Source organism: Panthera pardus, unplaced genomic scaffold (assembly GCF_024362965.1).
Source record: "Panthera pardus isolate Hobbes unplaced genomic scaffold, ASM2436296v1 HiC_scaffold_25, whole genome shotgun sequence".
NCBI classification, from domain to species: Eukaryota; Metazoa; Chordata; class Mammalia; order Carnivora; family Felidae; genus Panthera; species Panthera pardus.
Genome location: NW_026526821.1, coordinates 31997743 through 32022790, shown reverse-complemented (window position 1 = coordinate 32022790; position 25048 = coordinate 31997743). Strand labels below are relative to the sequence as shown.

The following is a 25048-nucleotide window of genomic DNA, read 5'->3' as shown; positions in this document are numbered from 1 at the left end:
AGTTCTTTTTGTTTGTTTCTCTGCCTTTTCCTCTTCTGAGGAAATAGTGTCATAAATATATGATTCTCTTTCCAACTGCTCTTTTACAATATTTGCATTTTCTCCCACCCATAGGAAAGTACAGAAGCTCTTTATCCCATAATTACAAGCTTATAAGCAAGAAAAATGTATTAATTTACTCCATTAATACTAAAATTCTTCCAGACTCTCCTCACAAGTCACCTATCCAAGAGGCCTTTCCTGGCCATGGTGCTTAAATCACACCCCCATCTCTTACATTTCATCCCCTTTCTTCGTAGCACCAGCTGATAGATTATTTGTTTTGTTATCTCTCTACCCCTTGTGTACCCCCTCCAATCATGAGGGCAGTAACTAGAGTAAAAGCTCCTTGAAGGCAAGACCTTTATCTGTTTTGTTCACTGTGTATCCCCAGGGTCAAGCACGGGGCTTGGCACATAGTAGGTACTCAAAAATCATTTCTTGAATGAACAAACAACATCCACTGCATTTTTAAAGAGCCTAGTCCTCAGAGGTTCAGGTAAACAACCCAATTCAACATGGAGAGAACTGAAAGAACTCAGTATATTGCTGAGGCATAATGCCTAGTGAGAGTGACGCATAGGGCATCGTTGCCTCCCATCGGTGTAATGATTTACTCTGAAAGGCAGAGAAACGGTGTAACTGAGCTTGAAGCTTGGTATAATCTACTAAAAATATGATCCATAAACTCTACAAAAATCTCTCCACCAAAGGAAACTTTTAATACACAGAAAAGAATAGCCTTGCTGTCTTACAAGAGGCCATCCATTCACTTGTTCAATGATACCAGAATTTTCAGAAATGGAAGGAAGGGCTCTTAAATTTCATGCAGCATCATCTCTAAGCAATAGTTATGATTCATACTACTAGCATTTTCCAGTTGCCTATTAAGCATCAGGGAACTGTAAGCAGTGCTCTCTGCACTATGTATGCCAAGCATCTCGAGCACTGGCCTCTGACTCATGGTAGGCCATGATGAAATTCTCACCAGTCCATGGCCAAGTGAGAAAACTAGCAACCACACGAGGCTGATCTTTCTTTGGGGATTAGGTCCTCCTTCTATTTCGGAAATTAAATTAGCTTTTCTTTTATGAAATGAAGGTAGATTTGTGGAATCAGTGGTATAGGCTGCTTTCAACGTGTTTCCTTGGCAAAATAAAAGTGGGGCCAATCTATGTTGGTCCTCAAAAAAGGAGGGGAGGGAGAAGGAGGAGGAGAAGGGGAACCAAAAATGTATCCAAACATTGCCAAACATCTCTAGGGTGAGGAGGGCAAAATCACCCCTGGTTGAGAAATGTGGTGTAAATACTTGAGTTACTACACAAATGAGGGAGGATGGATGCAGTTGCTATCAAACACGATAGTGGTAGTTAGAAAACTTGTCCGGGCTGTGGCTGCCGATTCCAAGGGCCAATGGCACTGACTCATACTTGCTGGAAGAATGGCACTCCACTCAGGTGTATGCTGAGCTGTGGAACCGGGGACCCACTCACTCAAGGCAAACAGCATTTGCTACATGGATGATGGCAATCAGACACCTGATCACATGCGTGTACCTTTAAAGGGAAATAGGGGGCGCCTGGGTGGCTCAGTCGGCTAACTGTCCAACTTCGGTCTAGGTCATGATCTCACCATTCCCGAGTTCGAGCCCCATGCCGGGCTCTATGCTGACAGCTCAGAGCCTAGAGCCTGTTTCAGATTCTGTGTCTTCCTCTCTCTCTCTGCCCCTCCCCAGCTTGCACTCTGTCTCTATCTCTTGCAAATAAATAAACATTAAAAAAAATTTTAAGGGAAATAGGGAGGGGTGCCTGGATGCCTCAGTCGGTTAAGCGTCTAACTCTTGGTTCCAGCTCAGGTCATGATCTCACAGTTTGTGAGTTCAAGCCCCACATTGGGCTCCATGCTGACAGTGCAGAGCCTGCTTGGGATTCTCTCTCTCCCTCGCTCTTTGCCCCTCCTCCACTCTCTCTCTCTGTCTCTCTCAAAATAAATAAACTTAAAAAAAATTTTTAATAAAAAAAAAATAAAGAGGGGCGCCTGGGTGGCTCAGTAGGTTAAGCGTCCGACTTCGGCTCAGGTCACGATCTCGCAGTCTGTGAGTTCGAGCCCCGTGTCAGGCTCTGGGCTGACAGCTCAGAGCCTGGAGCCTGTTTCAGATTCTGTGTCTCCCTCTCTTTCTGACCCTCCCCCATTCATGCTATGTCTCTCTCTGTCTCATAAATAAATAAACATTAAAAAAAATTTTTTTTAAATAAAGAGAAATAGGGATTTAACTGTGAATTCAGAGCAAATCAATCTAAGAATGTACTTACAGAGAGCTATATCTGTTAATGCCATCAAGATGGACTCTAACCAGTAAATATTCATTTCATGGAATCAAAATGGATTGCCTATTTTTGTGCAAACATGAACATTCAGATCCTTTCTATTAAGCATAAATCTAGTTCTTTGATGACTTTTTAAAAGCTGTCATTTTAATCACTTATGAAAACTGTTTTAGAAAGAAAAATCCACCCCCAAAATTTCTCACCTCCTCTTATGAGAAATTATTCTGTTTTAATTCCACCTATGGAAGCGTATTCTAAGGATGTATGTGCCACAGTGCTGTATCTGCCACTATGGCAACTCGTTAAAAAATGCCACCCCCTTAAATTCCTTCATGGCGTATTAATTTGATGTTCTAAAACAAATATCTTACCATGAATTAATTCCTAGTGAATAATAAGATTAATCTAACTAAACTGGCTTCTATAACACTTCCACTATTTGTAAATGTGTTTCTTGTACTTTTTAAAAAATATTTTTTAATGTTTATTTATTTCTGAGAGAGAGAGAGACAGAACGTGAACGCTGGGAGGGGTGGGGGCAGAGAGAGAGGGGGAAGACACAGAATCCGAAGCAGGCTCCAGGCTCCAAGCGGTCAGCATAGAGCCCAAGGCAGGGCTCGAACCCATGAACCGTGAGATCATGACCTAAGCCAAAATTGGATGCTCAACTGACTGAGCCCCCCAGGCGCCCCTCTTGGACTTTTTTAAGGAGATTTTTTGCCAGGCTTCATTATAAATATTCTCTGCTAAAATCTACTAAATCACTAATACAGGTATCCCCTACTTTTCCAAAGTTCATGTCTCACCACTTTGCTTTTACAAAAGACCTTCATTAGTACCTATTTTCACTAACCAAAAGAAATCCAAAGAGGGTTTTCACTTTGATCAAAAATGGCAAAATAGCATTCACTGCTTATATACCGAGGCAGCTGTACCTGAGAAGCCAGAGTGGCCCCACCAAGCTCCTTCCTGGGAACTACACTCATAATCTCTGCGTCGAGCCACCATAACTTTGACCTGTGTCTGTGGACATCTGTACTTCATCTCAATTTATTATGTGCATCTGTTAACAAGGTGTGTCCTAAGGTGTCAGAAATGCCTAAAAGAGGTTATTTTTGGAGTCTGGGAAAGCTCAAAAAATTTTCCATATAAATTAATGATAATTGCATCTTCACTTTATGCCATTTTGGCTGATGAAAGCTTTCACAGGAACACTCTACTTATGTACATAGCACAAGAAACCTATACTTAAAATATAGCAATATAGTTCTCAAGATGTGATTCAACTAATGAGAGTATGCATTCACCAAATGCACTGGGTAAGATATCACTGAGAAAACCCACTACAAGATTGTTTGTGAGACTAAAAGAGTAGGAACCACCTCAACATCCATCAATAGACACCACATTAAATAAATTATGGTCCGACCATACAACAGAATACGACGTAGCCACTAAAAATATGAGATCTGCGTGTACTAATATGGCAAGATGCCTTGATATAGCATTAAGTGAAAAGAGTAAGATACAAAATGGTAGGTACAATAAAATCCCATTTGCATTTCTAAAAAACAGATACATGTGCTGTTTTGTGTGTGCAATATATGTGTATATGTACGTATGTGTATGTATAGCTATATCAATATTTATGCTTATAATTGCATAGAAAATATCTAGGAAGATACACAAAAGTTATTCACAATTACCTCTAGGGAGAAGCACTGAGGAGACACAAGTCTTTTACATTTCATTGTGTACCTTCTGTACTATTTATTTTCCTAAACTTTTCTTTTAAAAGGATCACTACTGGGGCGCCTGGGTGGCTCAGTCTGTTGAGTGTCCGACTTCGGCTCAGGTCATGATCTCAGTTTGTAGGTTCGAGCCCCATGTCAGGCTCTGTGCTGACAGCTCAGAGCCTGGAGCCTGCTTCAGATTCTGTGTCTCCCTCTCTCTCTCTGCCCCTCCCCTGCTTGTGCTCTGTCTCTGTCTCTGTCTCTCTCTCAAAAATAAATAAACATTTAAAACAATTAAAAAAAAAAAGGATCACTATTGCCTTCATCACAAGGGGACCTGCCTTCAAAGACAAGTTGCCCTAAGTATTCAACAAAAAGAAAGATATGGTTTGGATTTATTCTCTATAGCTCTTTGCCTGAAATCCCTAAGGGCTTCTAGGGAACATGAATCCTGAAGCCTACAAAGAAAGGCTATATCCTCAAAAAGGAAGTCTAAGGGGAGCCTCTTTTCCAGCAATGTTAAAATAATTCTAGGGCATGTGACTTGCCAAAATGGGAACATTCCACAAAAATAGGACTCTAACTTACAAAGCTGCTTTGAATAATGCAGTGTTTTATATATATAGGGATATATAGGGATGGATATTATTTTCGGAAATATTTTCGGAAGTCAAGAGTTTATATTATATTTCTGGATTAAAAAATTTTTTAAACCAATGATATCATCGTGCCAGTTTTGAATCACAGTTCAAGCACAATCAAATGTGGCCAAGAGCTGCCCTCGGCCCAGCAGAGGAGAGGGACAGGAGGCAAAGGCTGACTGATGAGAGGCACAGCCCCGTGGGGCTCCAGCTGAGAGAGGTGGGCACTGTCCTGGCACGCAGCTGCCAGCCAGTGGATTCCTAAGCCAGTGTGTTCACGAGCAAAATGAGAACTCTGGACAGAAAATCATCGGGAATGGCTACAAGACCACTTACTCTCAGACACTAAAAGCAAGTCTTGTAACAGAAAGATACAATAGGGGCACCTGGATGGCTCAGTCAGTTTAGCGTCTGACTTCAGCTCAGGTGACGATCTCGTGGTTCATGAGTTCGAGTCCCACATCAGGCTCTGTGCTGACAGCTCAGAGCCTGCAGCCTGCTTCGGACTCTGTTTCTCTCTCACACAAACACAAAAATAAACATTACCAAAAAAATTAAAAAAAAAAAAAAAGAAAGATACATGTGGCAACCATCACAGCCACCACTCTGCACCCTCCCCTGCCCCAGGTTACCTAGTTCACATGTCCTGCTCACACCAAAACACAAGCACGGGCTGTGACAAGGCATGTTGGTATCTGGACTCAGCAGCATGTCACGGGCAGGCCAACTCTCCCATCATTCTGCAGTGACAGGGAGATGCTGAATCTCCCCGCCCATGGCCAGAAGCAGAGGCCAGTAATCTCAACCAGTCCCTGGGACAACGCCACGCTTCTCCTAATCTAACTCCTTCAGCACTTGGGAAGTAGTTTACCAAAACTGCCTGCCTGACTGTAAGAGTGGAAACAGACTGAGGCACTTATTGCAGAGAATCTGTTTCCTCACAGTAATACAGGAAATGATCACTGCTTCTTAATCATCATAAGGGATGGGATATAGGAATGGAAGAAGAGGCAAATTTTTTCATTTCCAACGGGGAGGAAGAAGATATAATCCGTAAGTGCATACATCATAGACCACCGAGCCTGATGCTTAAAGAGTTTAAAGTGTGGGGTGGGACTGTCATGTGTGACACCTTTGTGTGCCCAACTCCCTTGGGTAGGTATCGTTATCCCCACAAAACAGATTTTAAAACTGAGGCTCAGACAAGTTCTTTAACACACCTAGGGACACCAAGTAAAAAGTCACAAAGCCCTTCAAACCCCAAAGGCTGTACTCTCTCCCCGTTCAACCGAGAAACGGAGGCCACCCAGGCCCAGCCATGAGTCCTACCATGTTAGACCCACCTCTGTCTGATCACAAATTTATCAGAAAGTTCAAGTACTTACATCCCTATTTTGTTGTCTGTCCCAAATAATCTACCTTTTACCCTTTTTTTTTTTTAAGGAATTGAACGGATGTTACCTAGACTTCTTACGGTGATCATTTTGCAGTGGATACATATACTGAATCATTATGTTGTACATCTGAAACTACTATAACCTTATATGTCAATCACATCTCAATTTTTAGAAAGGTTTACATAAAGGGGCGCCTGAGCGGCGTTAGGCGTCCAACTCTTGATTTCAGCTCAGGTTACGATCTCGTGCTTCGTGAGATCGAGCCCCACAACGGGCTCTGCACTGACCGCATGGAGCCTGCTGGCTTTCCCTCTCTCTCTGCCCCTCCCCTGCTTGCACTCATTCGTGCTCCCTCTCTCTCTCAAAATAAATAAACTTTTTTTTTTAAAAAAAAGATACTACATAAAAAAGAAAGTGATGCAATGTACTGCTGTAGAAGGGCCTAACATCTTAAACAATGCAAAAGGGGGCCTGGGGCACTGGTTGATAAAGAAGAGAATGAAGGGGAAACACCATTACCACCCTGCAGCTTCATGACAATGAGACCCAACGTTAGGCACTAAGGTGCAGCTTTCTGAGCTTGGGACAGTACTATGTTCCCGGAGGGAACAAGGGCATTCGGGGTTTGCGTTGTTAACATTTTGGTTTTTCTCTCCGCAGATCACCGGAGCATCGCCTGGGTTCCCACTGCCAGGACTCCACCAAGATCCCCCTGCGGGGCACAGGCTTTAGCTCGCCACCAGCACGCAGCCCTCTCCAGCAAACAAACTGCCAAGGAGTCTTTGAGTAAGTGGGAACTCTTGGGTTGTTTGTTGTCATTTGCCCCACGCCTGCAAACACTTCCAGAAGTCAACAGGAAACCTCTTGTGCCAAACTGAACAAAACCCTGCTTCTCGACACAAATTCCTGTTCGATGCACCAGCAGGTGTTTCCATGCCAGTCACAAAGCGTCAAGTGGCACCGGGAGACAGGACTAGGTGACAGGGATGGCTGATGCGCATCTTCATCCTGGGAAACTCCCCCCATGACATTCCTGGGGTACCCCTTATGTCAGGCCGAGACTGACATGTTCTCGGGCAGCCACAGATCAGCTCTAACAAAGCAAAAGCTTACAGACCTGGAGCAAACAAGCTGGCCTGCAGGAACCGTTGAAGTCACATAAAAAATACAAAGGAGACAGTATAAACTGGTCATTTTTTTTTCTTGCTCTGTGCTAATGTTTTGCATTAATTTTATCAATCCAGCACGGAGGCCAACAGCGTCCTCTTTTGACTGAGGAGGCAGGAGACAGGCTCCCAACACCCCAACGGCAAGCCCACCACCACCTGTTCTTGGGATTCTTGTTTTATTCCTTTAAATGTTAAATTTGAGGCCCAGGCTTCTAGGGAGTTTCCCTGAAACCATGCCACATTTGAAGCTCCCTACCTTTTTTTTTTTCCCCCCTGGGGAAAGCTTTTTATTCTATCAGATTCTCAAAGAGATCTGCAGTTGAACCAAGGTAAAGCAAAAATGCCTTCAAGCTTTCAAGAATGTTGTATTAAAATACAGCCCCTCTTGGGGCCCCTGGGTGGCTCAGTTGGTTAAGTGTCCGACTTTGGCTCAGGTCATGATCTCACGGTTCATGAGTTTGAGCCCCACATTGGGCTCTGTGCTGATAGCTTGGAGCCTGGAGCCTGCTTCAGATTCTGTGTCTCCCTTTCTCTGCCTGCCTCTCTCTCTCTCTCTCTCTCTCTCTCTCTCTCTCTCTCTCTCTCTCAAAAATAAACATTTACAAAGATTTTTAAAACATTTTTTTAAATAAAATAAAATACAGCCCCTTTTGAGTTGCAAGTGTTATGGGCTTATGGAGTATGTGCTGAGGACAAATAAATCTGCAAAGTGAGAAGGAATGGCCAGGGCTGGTAAACAGGCCAAATGGGAGCCTGAGCAAAATGTAACCCAATTCACGTTGTTTTGGCATGGGCCCTGGCCCTGTAGCATGCTGACAGAGAATTTTAAAGGAATCACCCGGTTAAGCAGGGAACAATGTTGCAAGTGGTGATCACTGATCAAGCTCAGGAGAAAGGATGCCTACTCCAACCACAGCCTCAGTTAAATAACCTAACTGGGACTCAGTTTTCTCAACTGTAAAATGGGGCTAAAAATAGTATCCTCCCCCCCCCCCCCACCTTTGCTTACTGGGATAAGGCCAAGTAAACAGTAAATGTCAGGGATCATGACTGCTAGTTAGAGGAGAGGTTACACTCCTTTTGTAATCATTTTCATGTGTGACCTTTGCAGTGAACCCTTCCTCAGGGTGAGAGATTTATTGTCATCTCTGTGTTAATTCTTCCCTTTAAGAACGTGTGGTCACATGTTTTAAAAGCATATTCTCAGCTCTGCCGCTTGACTCTTTCACAACTTCTCTCTTGAAAGGACCAAAGCAAATGTATCTCCTCCACATTTTCCGTACATTCTATTTTCTGTAAATATCACATGAAGTCTACAATGATTTGAACATTTCTAAGCTCAACAGACAAAATTACAGAGTGGATTTTCCAATCTCTGCCACTTACTGACTAAAAACGTCTTGTGTGTGTGATGCTTTGAACCTCTTCCAGCGCTTTCATAACTACTCTTTATTTTATTTATGTGCTTCTTTATTTATTAATACCTGTACCTCTTCCCATCAAGGACTGAAGGTGGCTTCAAGGACACACAAAAGTTGACAAGTTGGCATAAAATAAAGGCAGAGCCAAGGAAAAAAGAAAACCAAAACCCCTGGGAAAGGGGAAGAAAAAGGCATTATTTCTGTTTCACAGAGAAGGAAACCAGGGCACAGAGCCATGTAATCCTTTTTGAAGCAATGTGGGTTAAAAGCTAGAAATAAGCTGACACGAAGCCAGCCCTACAAATGACATCCTGGGACTCTGAGGCACTGGAAAATTGACTCAAAACAAAACCCACCAAATCAGAAAGACCACCATGCAGCTCAGCGAAAGTGGGCAGAGAGATGGGGACCCCTCCCGGGAGAAGCCCTGGGAGCTGGATGGGAACAGAGCTTGGAGGAAATGTGGCACTGACAGCAACGATGATGACCCATAGCACGGATCAGGTATTACTAAGGGCCAGGCACCATTCAAGAACTGTCACAATGTCACCTCATTCACTACTCACCACAGGGTCTTACGACATAGGCTAGTATTACTCAAGTTTTGCAAAGGAGGCCCAGAAAGCTTAAGTAGGTAACTTGCTCAAAGTCATAGAGTGGGTGGAAGATTTGGACCCAGGTGGTCTGACTCCAGAATGCACTTCTAACCCGTCCCCAGAGACCTGATGCAGGCAGAGGCCATCAAAGGAAAGTTGGGTGACCAGCTGAGAGAGTGGGAGAGTGAGGAAAGCAGTCATGGTGGGTGGGTCAAGGAGGCTGCAAGGAAAAACGAGGACTCGGCTAGGAAACCAAGGAAGCCAGGATCTAAATCCCCGTGGTGGACATGCCTTTTATTTTGATGCTGGCAGCTTGATGGAGGTATTCCTGAGTGACCTCATGAGGAGCCAGGACACTGCCTTGCTTCCAAAACCAACCTGATCTATGAGACAGGATAACAGGGTGCTGTTGTTGTTGATGTGGATGCTGGTAAAGATATATGATTATTTAGGAATCCTTTCATCAACAACAATAGCGTCTGCTTTAGCGTTGCCATTCAATTCAGCTAATATTCGCCGAGCACATACCATGTACCAGGCACTGTAGTAGGCATAGTGATTTTGAACACAGGACTTTATAGACTTTATGTAATTTCCATAGCACATCAGGTATTTTTAAGCATTAAAAAATTTCTAAATTTTAAAATAGAGCCTTCCTGATTTCTCTGTTTCCAGGATATGAGTGGCTGCCAGCCTCCTAGGCTATTCCTATCACAGCTCTAGTTAATTATTTGCTTTACTGTACAGGGTCCCCTCCCCCACCCTATACCTTCAGGAGCCACTACTTCCTCCAGTTTTCCTTGGTGCACACTTTGAGCTGTAGCTTCTTCCCTCTGTCAGATCCCTTCCGTCCATGTTGGCCTTTGAGGGGGGTCAGTAAACCTATATGCCAAATATTTTTAATTTTTCTGCTCCAGGCACTTACAGGATTGCTCTTCTTGGTTCCTTTGTGGAAATGGGGCCATGTCAATAGTTCTGGCAACGAGTTGTGAGCAGAAGGGGTTCTTGGGGCTTGTCCCTTTAAACTGCCAGGGCGACGCCCTCCAGAGTTCTCTTTCTTCCTCCACATGACCAGGGCAACTTTTGAGAAAGGCTGCCAACCATCCTGACCGCCCGAATGAACATGCAGCATCAATGAGAAATCAACTGTGCACTCTCCAATCACTTAGATTGGGGGCTCTGTTACCACGGCATAACCTCACCCCTTCTGGCTGATATAGCCTTTCAAAAAGGCTCAGTATTTCTGGCCCATAGTGACCACCCCTACTTTTCCAGAAGATAGAGAGAGATAGAGCGATAAAGACAGAGATAGAGATAGTGATGGAGATGGAAATAGAGATAGAGACATAGACACAGATGGATATAGACACAGATGTAATTTTTTCTTGTCAGTTCTTGAAAGTTTGAGGGGAAAGAAAGGTAGGATGTGTGGACTACCAGCCACTTTGTTCCAGTCTCTGTATATAAATTATTTACATACAAAAGTAAACAGAAGTTGCAGTGTGGCACCTGGCTGGCTCAGAGGAGCATGAGATCTTGGCATCTTGAGTCTGAACCCCGCGTTGGGTGTAGAGATTACTAAAAAAAGAATTAAATGAACTTAAAAATAAAAATAAGTTGCAGCTTTTGAGAGCCTTTAGAGAAATCTCACAATTTGAATCTGGAAATATATAGATACGAAATTTCTTCACAAGATGAAAGGCACAAATGATGCCTTGGAGTATAAAAAGCAGTGCACTCTGTATGAACTTACAAGGCAGTCTAGGAAGAACCTTTGCTCCAGCTCAGGGTTTCTTAGCCTCAGGACTATTGACATTTGGGGCCAGAAAATTCTTTGTTGTGAAAGATGGCTGTCCTATACGTTGTAGGATGTTTACTGTCGTCTGGTTTCTACTCACCAGATGGCAGTAGCACTGCCTCACATCCCAGTTGCGAAAACCAAAAATGCCTCTAGGCATTGCCACACATCCCCTGGGGACAGGTCACCTTCAGTTGAGAATTACTGAGCTAGCTATAATCACAAATGGACTTAAACTTTCTCCCACAGAACTGGATATCAATTTTCCTTCCTTGAAGATTAGTGTCATGTTTATATACTGACACAAGTGTTGCCCCAGTGCCACAGAACTGGATCCAAGACAAATCGGTCTGGGTTCCGAAGGTTAGGCCACCTTTTCCAGAATTACTTCCAGGGCATGAACCTTGAGCCTGTGAGTGTCCTTTTAAGAGACTTAGACTCGGGGCATCTGGGTGGCTCAGTCTGTTAAACATCTGACTCTTGGTCTCAGCTTAGGTCATGATCTCACAGTCGTGGGATCAAGCCCAGTGTTGGGGCTCTGCGCTGTCAGCTTGGGATTCTCTCTCTCCCTCTCTCTCTCTACCCTCCCCCTGCCCTATCTCTCTCTCTCTCAAAATAAATAAACATTAAAAAAAAATTCTCTCTCCCTCTGCCCTTCCCCCACTCACTCTCATTCTCTCTCTCTAAAATAAAAATAAATAAATGATCTAAGTCTTTAGTTAATAACGAAATAATAACTAAATAACTGAAGACTTAGTTAAGTCTTTTAGTTAATTATTTTATTTATTACTTAACTTTAGTTAAGACAAATTTAAAGGAATGTGGTATTTACTCTATAGTAAGATGGCCACGCATTAACCCCGTCCTCTCCTTGTGTGCATGTACCATTCTTGCATTAAGGGTGGAATCGATTCCTTCACCCCTTGAATCTGAGCTGGTCTGTGACTGCTTTGACCTACAGAATAAACCAGAAGTGAGGCAAGCCTTTAAAAGACTAACAGTTTCTGCTTTTCTTCTTTTGGAAGGCTCCCTCTTGGGATCCTCCCTTTAGGAACTCAGCCACCATGCTGTGAGAAGCCTGGGTCATGAAGAGGCCACGTGGAGGTGTTCCAGTAGACAGCCCAGCTGAGCTTCTGGCTGATGGCTAGCATCCACTGTCAGCGATGTGAATAAGATCTTGAACATTTCAGACAACTCAAGCTCCCACGTGATTGCAACCCCAGCCAACATCACACTGGGCATAAGAACTACCCAGCGGAATCAAGTCAACCCACACAACTGTGAGAGTTAATAAAATGGTTGTTGTTTCAAGTCACTATGTTTTGGAGGAGTTAGGCTGCAACAGATAACCCAAACACAATCTCAGAGAGAACCACTGTTGGTGACAGCGGCCAGAAGGGGCAAATATTGGGGCGCCTGGCTGGCTCAGTCAGAAGAACGTGCAACTCTTGATCTCAGGGTAGTGAGTTCGAGCCCCACATGGGGTATAGAGATAAATAAAAAACTTAAATAAATAAAAAAACTTAACAACAATAACAAAAGAAGGGTCCAATGTACATGTGTGACATGCCAGGAGTCCAAGGAGTAGCCCAGGAAACAGGGAGCAGAGAGGTCTCTGACAATGGCAGAGTCTTGTCACATGGCCAGGGGTGTATAATTCCAGAGAGGTCAGTGATATCAAGTCATTGTAAGTTCATGAGTAACAAAGTCATTGTAACGTGACTTCTTAAACAAATGTAGATGTGCCTTCAGTCAAATACTGTTTCCTGGAACATACAATTTTACATGATCATCATGGCAGATACTATTAATAGTGTGTTTAGTGTGCGTGAACATGGTGCTCGGTACTTTCCATGCATTGTCCTTATTCCTCAAAACAGTCTTGAAAAATAAGAATATTTCTCTCTCCCCCCCAACCCTCTTTCCTTCCCTCTCTTCTTTCCTGCTTCCTTCTTTCATCAGAAAAGGTAGTTTAAATTTTTTCTAAATCACATCATACATTGTTAGATGTAAGAAAGCTTCCTGTTAAACTTTGAGCAAAAAATAGAATCCAGAGCTGTTTTTTTTTTCCTTCCCAGTTCTTTCTTTTTTAAATTCCAATATAATTAACGTACAGTATTGGACTAGTTTCAGGTGTACAATGTAGTGATTCAGCAATTCTATACATTACTCAGTGCTCATCATGATACACATACTCTTAATCCCCTTCACCTATTTCACCCCTCCCCTCCTCCTCTCTGGTAACCATCAGTTTGTTCTCTATAGTTAAGGGTCTGTTCATTTCTCTCTTTTTTTATTTTGCTCGTTTGTTTTGTTTCTTAAATTCCACGTATGAGTGAAATCATGTGGTGTCTTCCTCTGACTTACTTATTTCACTTAATATACTCTAATAATATACTATAATACTAGTATATTATACTAATATTATATTATAGTATATTATACTATAGTATATTATAATTATGTAATATACTACTATAATATACTAGTATATTATACTAATAGTATATTACATAATTATAATATAATAATATACTATAATATACTCTAATAATATACTCTAATACTCTAAGCATAATATACTCTAGCTCCATCCATTTTGTTGCAAATGGCAAGATTGCATTCTTTTTTATGGCTGTTTCTTCCCAGTTCTTAATATGCTGAAATGAATTCAATATCCTTCCTACTTCCTGGCTAGTTGCAAACAACTTCAACTTCTCACGCCTGTTGAAGGTTGAGTTAATATTTGAAAAGTGATATGTAGGTTTACAGCCTACTACCGGCAGAGACCAGTTACCTTTCAGTTCACCCCCCATGTTCTAACACCCTGGAAATGTTTACGGAGTGTCCACCGCATGGGTAAATGCCACGTTACCTCCTCGGTAGATGAAATCAGAAACAGATTACAAGTAGGAAGATTCTACCTGGATGGACATACTGGCAGTAGGAAACTCATTTCCTTTCCACCATTCTGTAAGGCACCTGGATAGCCAACAGCAGGCACGGTATTCAAAACAGAGCATGCACTTACTCAACGCTTACTGGATGAATAAAAAACATTAAATAGAGAGTAATATGAATGTCTGAAAATAATGTTAAACAGTGTTCACTGTGTAAAATAAGTAAGGTAGGATTATCTGATATTATTGGTTCATACTGAGCCCGCAAAATGTATCAAATGCATTTGAATGCATTAAAAAATTCTCATTTACAGCATTATGTAGATAATTCCAAATTTGTTTTTCCCAATTTCTAAATCTTGCCATTTCATACTTTTGCTCAGGCTGCTATTGCCTTGGACCTGTAGGAAGTTACCACATAATCTATATTCATGAAGTCCAGATTTGAAAGACAACATATTTCAATCAACTCATTCTTTGAAGAAAGAAGGCACAGACTTGGTCACAAAGACCAATGATCTTCTCATCTTCACAAAGTAGCTCAAATTCAAATTTAGGCAATTAGCTGAGAATTTATAGCCAGAGATAAAGCAGCGGGAAACTGTAGGGTACTTCTCAGATGCATCATGAAAGGAAAAATTCCACAGGCACCAGCTGAAATCACAAATGAGCAACTCCCTGTTTCTTATTATGACTATTTCTCTATATCTCATTAATAATATATTAATAATGTTATTAATAACTATGGCTGACAGAGCAACTTTAAAGCATAATTTAAAACTATACAGGTTTAAAAGTACTGACAATAAATAAGGAAACTCTGAGGTCTAGTAATAAATGGTTATAAAAAATGTTTCCTCCAAGATCTGATTAAATTTTGTATTATTGTTCTTCTCTGGGGAACTGTAAATGTAAAATAACATGTTAATTTCTATTCCTTAAGTAATATTTCTCTAGCATCCTCAGAATGTAATAGCTTCAACAGCTACTCTTTTCATAGAGAATTCTGACATGGGAAATAAGATATCTGCTCTTTCCTGAAGAGATGTTATTTTCTTAAATGAGTTTGTTCATTCTATTTATTTGTTCTGTGAAGCTATGATACCTACCCTGCCTGATTTTGTTCCTCTTATTTTAAGTTTGCATATTTTATTTTCCCAAGTAGCCTCAACTCCCTGCATACAGAAATCATGTGCTCCCACAAGATTTCATGTTTTATGTCACCCTCAACCTAGAGCATGGTGATAGATGCAAAGAGGACAATAAAAAAATGTTTCACTGACTGGTTGGATAGACCTCTAACAAACATGCCATAAAGGCGCCTGGCTGGCTCAGTCGGTAGAGCATGCAGCTCTTGATCTCAGGGTTGTGAGTTTGAGCCCCACGTTGGGTGTAGAGATTACTTAAAAATAAAACCTTTTAAAAAAAAAAAGCATGCCATAAAACACATTCTCACAGACGTAGCTCTGCTTAAAGCCACCTGAAATTAATAGGGATCCTTCACCATAAGATGATTTGTGGAAACTGCACGGAAGCCTCTTCAAATACAAATCAAAGCACTTTGCAAATGAGAAGGCATCCGTTGACATCTACATTTGCAATGAAGAGATTATATGAGAACAGGGTTAGATAATTTGCCTACAACTATACGCTGAGTTAGCAGAAAACATCTATACTAACAGCAAATTCTAGGAAGTAATTCTGTGGATACTTTGGGTCAGTATGAATCAGAATAACTTCCCTGTAAAGGCTCTGTGCCAGTACAAATCATTTTTTTTTTTTTTTTTGCCCCTTACTGAGCACCATAAAGGGTAAGGCTTATAGTTGCTTCTTGAAAGGAGTTCAACAAAGAAGTAGAAGTCTAGAAACATCCACAGGGGCACTACTAGCTATAACAGCAGCAACAGTAACGACCACTAGCCTTTACTAAATGTTCTAAGCTCTGTTGCCTCATTCAGTTGTCATGACAACCTAAGAAGCAGGCAATATTATCATTTTCATTCTACAGATGAAGAAATTGAACAATGCAAAGTGTAGCAACTTGCCCCAGGTCAGAATCAAGGTCAAACCCAAACCAGTCTAGCTCCAAAACCAAAAATAAGAATGCAGAATATGATCTTTTTTTTTTTTTTTAAACATTTATTCGTCCTTGAGAGACAGAGAGAGGCAGAGCATGAGCAGGGGACGGGGAGAGAGAGACACACACAGAATCCGAAGCAGGTTCCAGGCTCTGAGCTGTTTGTTAGCACAGAGCCCGATGCGGGGCTCGAACCCACGAACTGCGAGACCATGACCTGAGCCGAAGTCGGACGCTCAACCGACTGAGCCACCCAGGTGCCCCAGAATATGATCTTTTTAAGTGAAAATGATACAATTAAATAAGTAGCTTTAAGACAACTGGCTCCCATTGAGAAAATAATAAAGCTATCACCCTGCCTCACATTCTACACCAAGAAACACATTTCAAAATTAAAAAAAAAAAAAAAAAATTTAAACTGTAAAATTACCAGGAGATACCTAATTTATATAATCTTGGGAGGGAATGATTTTCTAAACATTATACCAAAGCAGAAGCATTGATGGATAAAATTAACTATGTAAGAATTTAAAATCTGTACAACAACAACAACAACAACAACAACGAAACAACACATTTACTTGTAGTAGCCAAAACTGGGACACAAACTAATGGCCATTAACAGGGGGACAGTGAAAAAGATTATAGTGTATTTGTACTCCAGAATACTACACAGACCTTTGGTTGAGCTATTAACATCTAAAGATGATTGTGATAGAACATGGAATTTTAAAAGGTGAGTTGGAGGGGTGCCTGGGTGGCTCAGTTGATTAAGTGTCTGACTTCAGCTCAGGTCAACATCTCACAGTTCGTGAGTTCGAGCCCTGTGTGGGGCTCTGTGCTGACAGCTCAGAGCCTGGAGCCTGCTTCGGATTCTGTCTCCCTCTTTCTCTCTGCCCTGCCCCGCTCATTCTCTCTCTCAAACATAAACATTTAAAAACAATAAAAAATAAATAAATTTTTAAGAAGGTAAGTTGAAAAACAGTATGTTTTTGTTAGAGATTTCTGGTTTGCTAAAATCAAACACAAACAGAGACCAGACTTGAAAATTCCCTGAATGGACACAACCAGTTAGTCATACATGTAAAGTAAAGCTTAATTTAGTTTACTTTGCAAGATAAGAGAGGCTAACTTGACCTGGGACACTTCTTGGTTATGTGTCTGAAAATCATAAGCAAAACTTAAATTGTTCCCCCAAATTCATAGGAGGTAACCACTAACCAAACCCTTACATTTAAGAAAATTCTAATATTGTAACCAATTACTGCAAAAGCCAGTCACTGCCTCCACACTACATAAGCTGCTTTATAACAATATACCTCTGAGCTTCATTCTGTGATTTGGTTTGACCACTCCCAATTTGCAAAGTGTCTTTTTAGTGTATGCACAATAAACTAATTACTACTTCAGTGATTCATTGGTTTTACTTCTGTTTTCTTTTTTTTTTTTCCTGAACTTTGACAGGTTAAAAGCTATGCATAATCAACCGTACTAAAATACACACATTTACATGCACAGTTTACCAACACTGAGATATATATATTTACCGTACACTTCCCTAAAAATATACACAACACTACTGGTTACCACCAGGAAGTAGAAAGGGAGGGGAAGAATAGAGAATGTTCTTTTTGCTTCCTTTTCATCTGTGGTATTTTACTTTTTTTTTTTTTAATGTCTATTTATTTTTGAGAAAGATAGAGAGAGAGCACAAGTGGAGGAGGGATGTAGAGATGGAGAGGCAGACACAGAACCTGAAACAGGCTCCAGGGTCTGAGCTGTCAGCACAGAACCCAATGCGGGGCTTGAACTCATGAATGATGAGATCACAACCTGAGCTGAAGTTGGAGGCTTAACCAACTGAGCCACCCAGGCGCTACCTATTTTACCTTTTTTAAAGTACCCATTACTTTGGTCATTTTAGAGAAAACAAATTTCAATCAGAGAGTGTATAAAAATTAAAAGGCAAAACTGGGATGAATTATTGCAAAAAATGCTAAAGAGTTAGTATTCTTGATGTATAAAGTACTCTTACGAATTAGTAAGAAAAGATGACAATTTTAATAGAAAACAGGCAATTCATAAAAAAGAAAATGTCCAAGAAAACACAGTATTTCTTTACACTATAATCAGAGAAATGCATATTAAAACAAAAGTCTTTTTCCCCCCCATAATTAGCAAAGTTTCAAAAAATTATAATATTAGTGTTGAGAAGAGCCTTGGAAAAAATGGTTTTCTTCCCTTTTCTGGAAGGACAAACTAGTAATACATGTCAAAAAAAAGTTTTAATGTGATAGAGCAATTTTTCTTATAGGAATTTAGCTTGAAGAATAATTTAAGATAAATACATGGGCTTAACCAGAGCAATTTTTCTTATAGGAATTTAGCTTGAAGAATAATTTAAGATAAATACAAGGGCTTAACCAGAAGGATGTTGAACACAGCCCTTTATAACAACAACACATTAGAAACAATGAAAACGATCAAAGCTAGGGAATTGTTTATTGGTATAGCAATTTTTACAGTTGTTTCAGAGAAAAATGCAACTATTTCAGAGAAACACAAGAAAAAAAAAGAAAACAAAGAAAAGGTGAGCTTACAAGCATTTAAAGAAAAAGGGCCAGGATTTTTATGATGCCCAACAGATTTTTTGGTTGAAAATTTTCTTGAGATATTTAAGACTCCCATGCTGTGCTAGAGATCAATGCAGACAAATCCTGTGAACATTTCCCTACTTTCCCTCAATGTACTTCCAACTACAGAATACTGGCATTGATAAATCCAACAATCTTATTCCGATTTCTCCAGTTTACTTGTATGCATTTATGTATGTCTCTACAATTTTATCACGCATCTGGGTTCACCCATCCATGACCACAGTCAAGATACAGAACATTTTCATCATAAGGATCCCACGCATTGCCCTTTTAGAACCACAGCCACCTCCCTTCTGCCCACCCCAACTCCAAACCCTGACATCTACTAGTCTGTTCTCCAATTTCTAAAAATGTTTGCACTTCAAAAATAATGTGTAATGGACGACAGTACGTCAAGTTTTGGAATTCACTTTTTTCCCCATGAGCTGAATTCCCTGGGAGATTCATTCATCCAAGTTGTGTGTCTGGATGGTTCATTACTCTACTGCTGAGCGGTATTCACTGGCCATACCAGTGATGCACCACAATCTACTTAACGATCTCCTGATGAAGGATATCTGGGACATTCGAGTTTTCGGGTGTTAAGACGAGACCTGCTACGAACATTCATGTATAGGCTTTTGCACAAATGTGACTCTTCATTTGCCAGATAAATGTCCAAGAGTATAAATGCCAGGTGGTCATATGGTAATTCCATGTTTAGTTTTACAAGAAACTACTAAACCGTTTCCCAGAGTAGCTGTGCCATTTTACACTCGCAGCAGCAATGCGTGAGTGGTCCGGCTTCTCTACCCCTTTACCAGCATTTGGTGGTGTTATCCTAGCCATTTCTGTAGGTATCGTTATTGTTTTAATTTGTACTTTCCTGATGGCTCCTGATGTTGGACATACTTTCACGTGCTTATCTGCCATCTGGATACCCTCTTCAGAGAAATGTCTCTTCATGTCTGTTGCCCATTTTCTATTTGAAGTGTTTACTTTTCTGCAGCTGAATTTTGACAGCTCTTTTATACTCAACATACTAGTCCTCTGTCAGATAACAGAATTGCAAGTATTTTCTCCTGGTGTGTACCTTATCTTTTCATCCTTTTTATGTGGGCTTTCAGAGACCAAATTTAAAAAAAAAAATTTTTTTTAATGTTTATTTATTTTTGAGAGAGAAAGACAGAGAGAGAGAGAGACAGAGACAGAGCGTGAACAGGGGAGGGGCACAGAATCTGAAGCAGGCTTCAGGCTCTGTCAGCACAGAGCCTGATGTGGGGCTCGAACCCACGAGTGGTGAGATCATGACCTGACTCAAAGTCAGAAGCTTAACCAACTGAGCCACCCAGGCGCCCCACAAATTTAATAAATTTTGATGAAGTCCAATTTATCAATTTTTTGGCTATGGTCTATTTCATTTCCATCATTTCCATTTAGGTTTTTTTATAACTTGTATTTCTTTACTGAGTTTTCTATTTTTTCATTTGTTTCAACAGAATTTATAACTGATTGCTGAAGTGCTTTTATGGTGATTGCTTTAAAATCCTTAGCAAATTCCAGTGTCTGATTCATCTCAGGATTGGTGTCTGTGACTGTTTTCATTCATGTTGTGATTTTTGGTCCTTGGTATGACGAGTGACCTTGGCGCTATTTAAGTCCTGCACTTTAGCACACATCCATCCTGTTCAGGTTTAGCAAGCAGGTTGTGGCCTACTTTTGCATGGTTCCAATGACAGTTTAATTTTCAGAGCCTCTGCTGCTTATCTTGGTCTCCTTGGTTTATCAGGTACTGTTGAGGCTCCCATAGCACCCTGCTGGAACTGCCTGCAGGACTGACCCAGCCCGTGGGTGTCTCTTGGTAGGGGGTTGATCTCAGGCCCCCTGGGAAGAGGAGGTTTTCCAGATGGGCTGCTTGTTGTTGTGGGATTTCCCTTTTCCAGTGCCTCCAGCTGCCCCAGTGAATGTAAGAAGGTAGGGAGCAAGGGGAATCTCACGCCCACAAAGACAAAGGGGATTCTCGGCCCAGGTCACTACTTGAGTTGGCAGAATCCCCTCACTTGTGCTTGCGGGCCGCCTGGGTCTGGTTTAGCAGAGGAGTGAAGTCTCTGGCCCAATGGAGGAGAGTGCTTCCTCTCGCCACTTACTATGATGGGTTTTGCTATAGATGCCCCCTTGTTGGGTGCTGGGCTCTCCTAGTGATGTGGGATGACCCACTGGTCAGTACTGTGGAGAAATGAGCCTACCCAGGCCCCTTCTTGTTGCTAGGTTGCAGGCTGAAATGCACCAAGTTCTGGTCACCTTCTTCTGGTGGGTGGGAGAACAGAAGACACTTTGCCTCTGTGTTGTTCCTTCAGTCCTGGGGCCTGAAACCAATTCCTCTTCTTTCCACTGCCCACTATTCCTTGATCACCTCTCATGTTTCCATGGTTTATAGTTGTACTTAGCAGAGAGTCGTGGGTATGCCATCTTATCAGATCAGAAATCCCGAAAGATTTTTAAAATCTCATTACCCTTTAATGCTACTATAATTTCATCAAATAAAGCAAATTTAAATCCTTTGGTCTTATCTTTGCAGAAGAACGCAACTTTTTCTTGGCAAATGCACACACAAAAAATCAGATATTATTTTTATGTTTACATTTTCACCTGCAATCAATCAAGCAACATAAATGAAAAGGTGTCCTCAAATTATATAATGCACTTGCAGTAACTAGACTTAACACTGGTGGCCTTAAGACAAGTTAGCGTCTCAGATTTCGAGTAAAAAAATCTCTAATAACTTGAAGTTTTATTTCTAGTAGGCACAAAAGTTCTGCAAAGGATGAATTATAAAGGCTTAACACATCTGGTACACTGAAATTCTTGTTCTCAGTAACGCTCAGGAATATGTAAAAAATAGTCACTAGAGGGCAGTAGACTCGAACGCTGCCCCATGGCAAGCAATTGCCAAGCACCATCTCCAGGATCTAGACCCGGAGCAGCTGTTTGGGTTTTGCTGGCTGAAAACACAGAATATTATTTTAACCCATTCTCCCTCAAACTCATGTTCTAAAATGGCATTGGCCCACGGGTAACTTCTTCATGTTTTCACTTGCACTGCGCTTAACATTCCCTAATGTTTTCGAAGAGTTCTTTACAGAAGAAAATTCTGGATCTAACGACTGAATATATTGTGAAGAAACAGGGTTAAATCTCTTGGCTTGTTTGTCGGTTTTTAGAATTTATTTAAAATTTCCGCTCAATTCCATTATTTTGCGAGCAGGAAAATTCAGAATGCTATAAAATGTGATAAGAGTATAGTTTTCTTGGGGCACCTGGCTGGCTCAGTCAGAAGACCATGTGGCTCTCGATTTGGGCTCAGGTCATGACCTCATGGTTATGAGATCAAGCCCCGCATTGGGCTCCGCACTGAGCATGAAGCCTGTTTGCGATTCTCTCTCTCTCTGCCCCTCCCCTCCCCTCTCAAAATAAATACATGAACACTAAAATTTAAAAAACCCTGTGACTATAGGCAAAGTACACAGAAGTAAACAAGTCTCTTCTCCCATAGCAGGTGTTCTTGAAACTCAAAAGTGAGGAGCAATGAGAGATGTCACAGATGGCAAATAGCATTCTTGAGCCTTTGAAAAGAACTCTCCTCTTAAACTACTATCTCTAACGACTATTTAAGGTTATCTACAATTTGGCAGTCTAAACTAGAGAAGAATATTCTTCTATTTTCAGAAAAGGGATAGAAAAGTCACAGTTAGAAGTAGTCTGTAGAGAGGGCCACCTAAAAATAGAAGTTACCAGGTTGCTACGTGACCCTGGGTGATTTTCTTCATTATCCTGGGTTTTGACACTCTCTTGCAGAAAATGACACATCTGGGTGAGCTTGACAATTTTCAAACTGTTTGGCCCTGACATCCTTTCTTCCAATGACTGCTCATCTAGAAGCCTATGATGCAAATAAGTTGATATGGAGAGCAAGAGTGGAGAGTCCAGGGCCCCCATAAGTTCAGTCCTGACCTTATAGCTCCTAAAGGGATGCTTAGAACACAGTTTGAAAACCACCGGCCCAGGGGCTGTAACATTCTGTAATTCTGTGGGCCTTAGTCATATACACGGAGAGTTTATCCTTCACTGCTTGGGCCACACAATTAGGACGCACTGCTTCCTTCCAATAGTAGCAAGCAAAGAATTCAACATCCTGTTTTGGACCTGAAAATGAAGCCTACAATGGCTGAATCTGTAGAACTCACCCCAATGAGTGGTAACAAATCAGAAATGCACTGGCATGCAGGACACTCAAACTTTCCAAATAAAACCCATCAACTGGACATGGGATAGTAAGCACCAGATTTTGTTCTCTGATTTCTCAGAGAATTAGTTCCTCAATCTCCTTCTTTCCCTTCCTCCCTATATCTCAGGTCAGGTTTAAAGGGTGCTGGGTCATTAGCTGCTAGGATGGATGTTACTTCTAGGTTGGATGTCACCTCTAAGAAAAATGTCTTTACCATTATTTACATGTGTAGAATATATCCTGACTCCTATTTAAGATGGCAACACCACATTCAGAATTCTATAATTATTATATATAAATTCTATTTTGAAATTTTAGATTTAAGAGCTTAAAGTTTCTTTTTTATAATTTTTTTTTTATTAACGTTTATTTATTTTTGAGACAGAGAGAGACAGAGCACGAACGGGGGAGGGTCAGAGAGAGAGGGAGACACAGAATCGGAAGCAGGCTCCAGGCTCTGAGCCATCAGCCCAGAGCCCGACGCGGGGCTCGAACTCACGGACCACGAGATCGTGACCTGAGCTGAAGTCGGACGCTTAACCAACTGAGCCACCCAGGCGCCCCAAGAGCTTAAAGTTTCTTATGGAAATAAAAATTTCCAGAATTACAAATAGATACCATAGGAATCATAGAAAGGAAAAAGGACACATTTATCTATTCTTAAATCGCAAATTCCTTGGATGAAATGCCTATATATTTATATAGGTTACAAAATGGTCTTTGAAGATTGGGATTTTGACAGATTCCAGAAGAAAAAAAAGGAGACATTAAATCACTATTTACTTTAGACATACAACTAGGGCTACCAGCTAGGGCTTTTAATCATCAAGACTTAATCATCAAACATTCAGTTTGTTGTTCACATGCAACCGGTTTTTCAACAAATGCTCTTAGAAGTCAAAGTTTGAGGAAAGGGCTCAAAAAGAAACATTTACCAACTCCATATTGCAACGTCTAAGCCAAACAACTCCAGAGCAACTCTTTGTCCTGTATTAGAAGGCATCTAATAGAATGCATCTCCAGAACAGAGGCTGCAGAGGGCCCTGATGAGATCAGCCACCGATCTCAGACTTTTCTCAACCTATAGCAGTACACACAGAACTTCACTCCAGGAAACCCTGGTGACCTTGTTTTTGAGGGGTTTATCCGAGACCACTGACCATCTCACTTGGCACTTGCATTCTGTTTATGCTTTTCTCCAGCCCAGTAACAAAAGAGAAAGGAAACAAGTATCTAAGAGGCAGGGAATCCAAGCCCATCGCTAAGTGTGTATGGGGGACTAATTGACGGACTCAGCTCAACAGTTTCTGGAGTGGCCTGGAGCTGACCAGGAAGGAAGGAGCACATTTCAAGGACAGGAACAATGCAGCTGAGGCATTAAGGCCTGACTCAGCATAAAAACAAGCCCAACAGGAGTAGCAGGCCTGTGCTAATGAGTAGTTAGACACCAGCAGGGGCCTGCATTCGGCTGGCATGCACCTGTATGTTACCTGGTGCCTTGCCAGTTACTAAAATATTGCAAATACTGCTGAACTGGCTGTTAAATATCTTGAACAGGGGTGCCTGGGCGGCTCAGTCAGTTAAGCGTCCGACTTTGGCTCAGATCATGATCTCGCAGTTCATGGGTTCAAGCCCCACATCAGGCTCTGTGTTGATAGCTCAGAGCCTGGAGCCTGCTTCAGATACTATGTCTCCCTCTCTCTCTCTCTCTCTCTGCCCTTCCCCCACTCACACTCTGTCTCTCTCTCTTTGTCTCAAAAGCAAATGAACATTAAAATAATTTTTTTTTTAATCTTGAACAAATGCTTTGGACATGAGATTATGCAGAGCCCTGACAAGGAGGCACAGGAGCCTTGTTTGGAGTTGGAAGGAAAGTGGGGGTGTACAATGATATCTCAAAGGGATTTAAATAGAGGAACGTGATGGAAATGCTGTTTCAGGAAGACCTCTTTGGCAGTGTGGCTCTTCTGTCAGATCTCACCAGGAAGAGAAGGGAGGGAGTTCTGCACTCCTATGCCTGGCTTAGGTG

The 25048-nt window shown here is 41.4% G+C and overlaps 1 protein-coding gene and 1 long non-coding RNA gene across 16 annotated transcripts in view; one reads left to right on the top strand and one right to left on the bottom strand.

Annotated features, from left to right (window-relative positions):
• The window catches only part of LOC109274734 (uncharacterized), a 37594-nt gene extending 25334 nt beyond the window's left edge, over positions 1 to 12260 (top strand). Inside the window, exons 2-3 of the long non-coding RNA XR_002083803.2 lie at positions 6798 to 6923; positions 12147 to 12260. This is a non-coding gene — a long non-coding RNA (uncharacterized LOC109274734). The remainder of the gene's footprint in view (positions 1 to 6797; positions 6924 to 12146) is intronic.
• Positions 1 to 25048, bottom strand: part of SHLD1 (shieldin complex subunit 1) — a 99384-nt gene that overhangs the window by 46921 nt on the left and 27415 nt on the right. The window contains exon 4 of one of the 15 annotated variants that reach the window (XM_019462586.2): positions 11879 to 12887. The exons of 13 other annotated variants lie outside the window; for them this stretch is intronic. In XM_019462586.2, coding sequence (XP_019318131.1) covers positions 12874 to 12887 — 14 coding nt within the window. In that variant the 3' untranslated portion in view covers positions 11879 to 12873. Of the gene's footprint in view, positions 1 to 11878; positions 12888 to 18574; positions 21101 to 25048 lie in introns of those variants that run through there. One more of the 15 variants, XM_019462583.2, reaches the window with a different exon arrangement.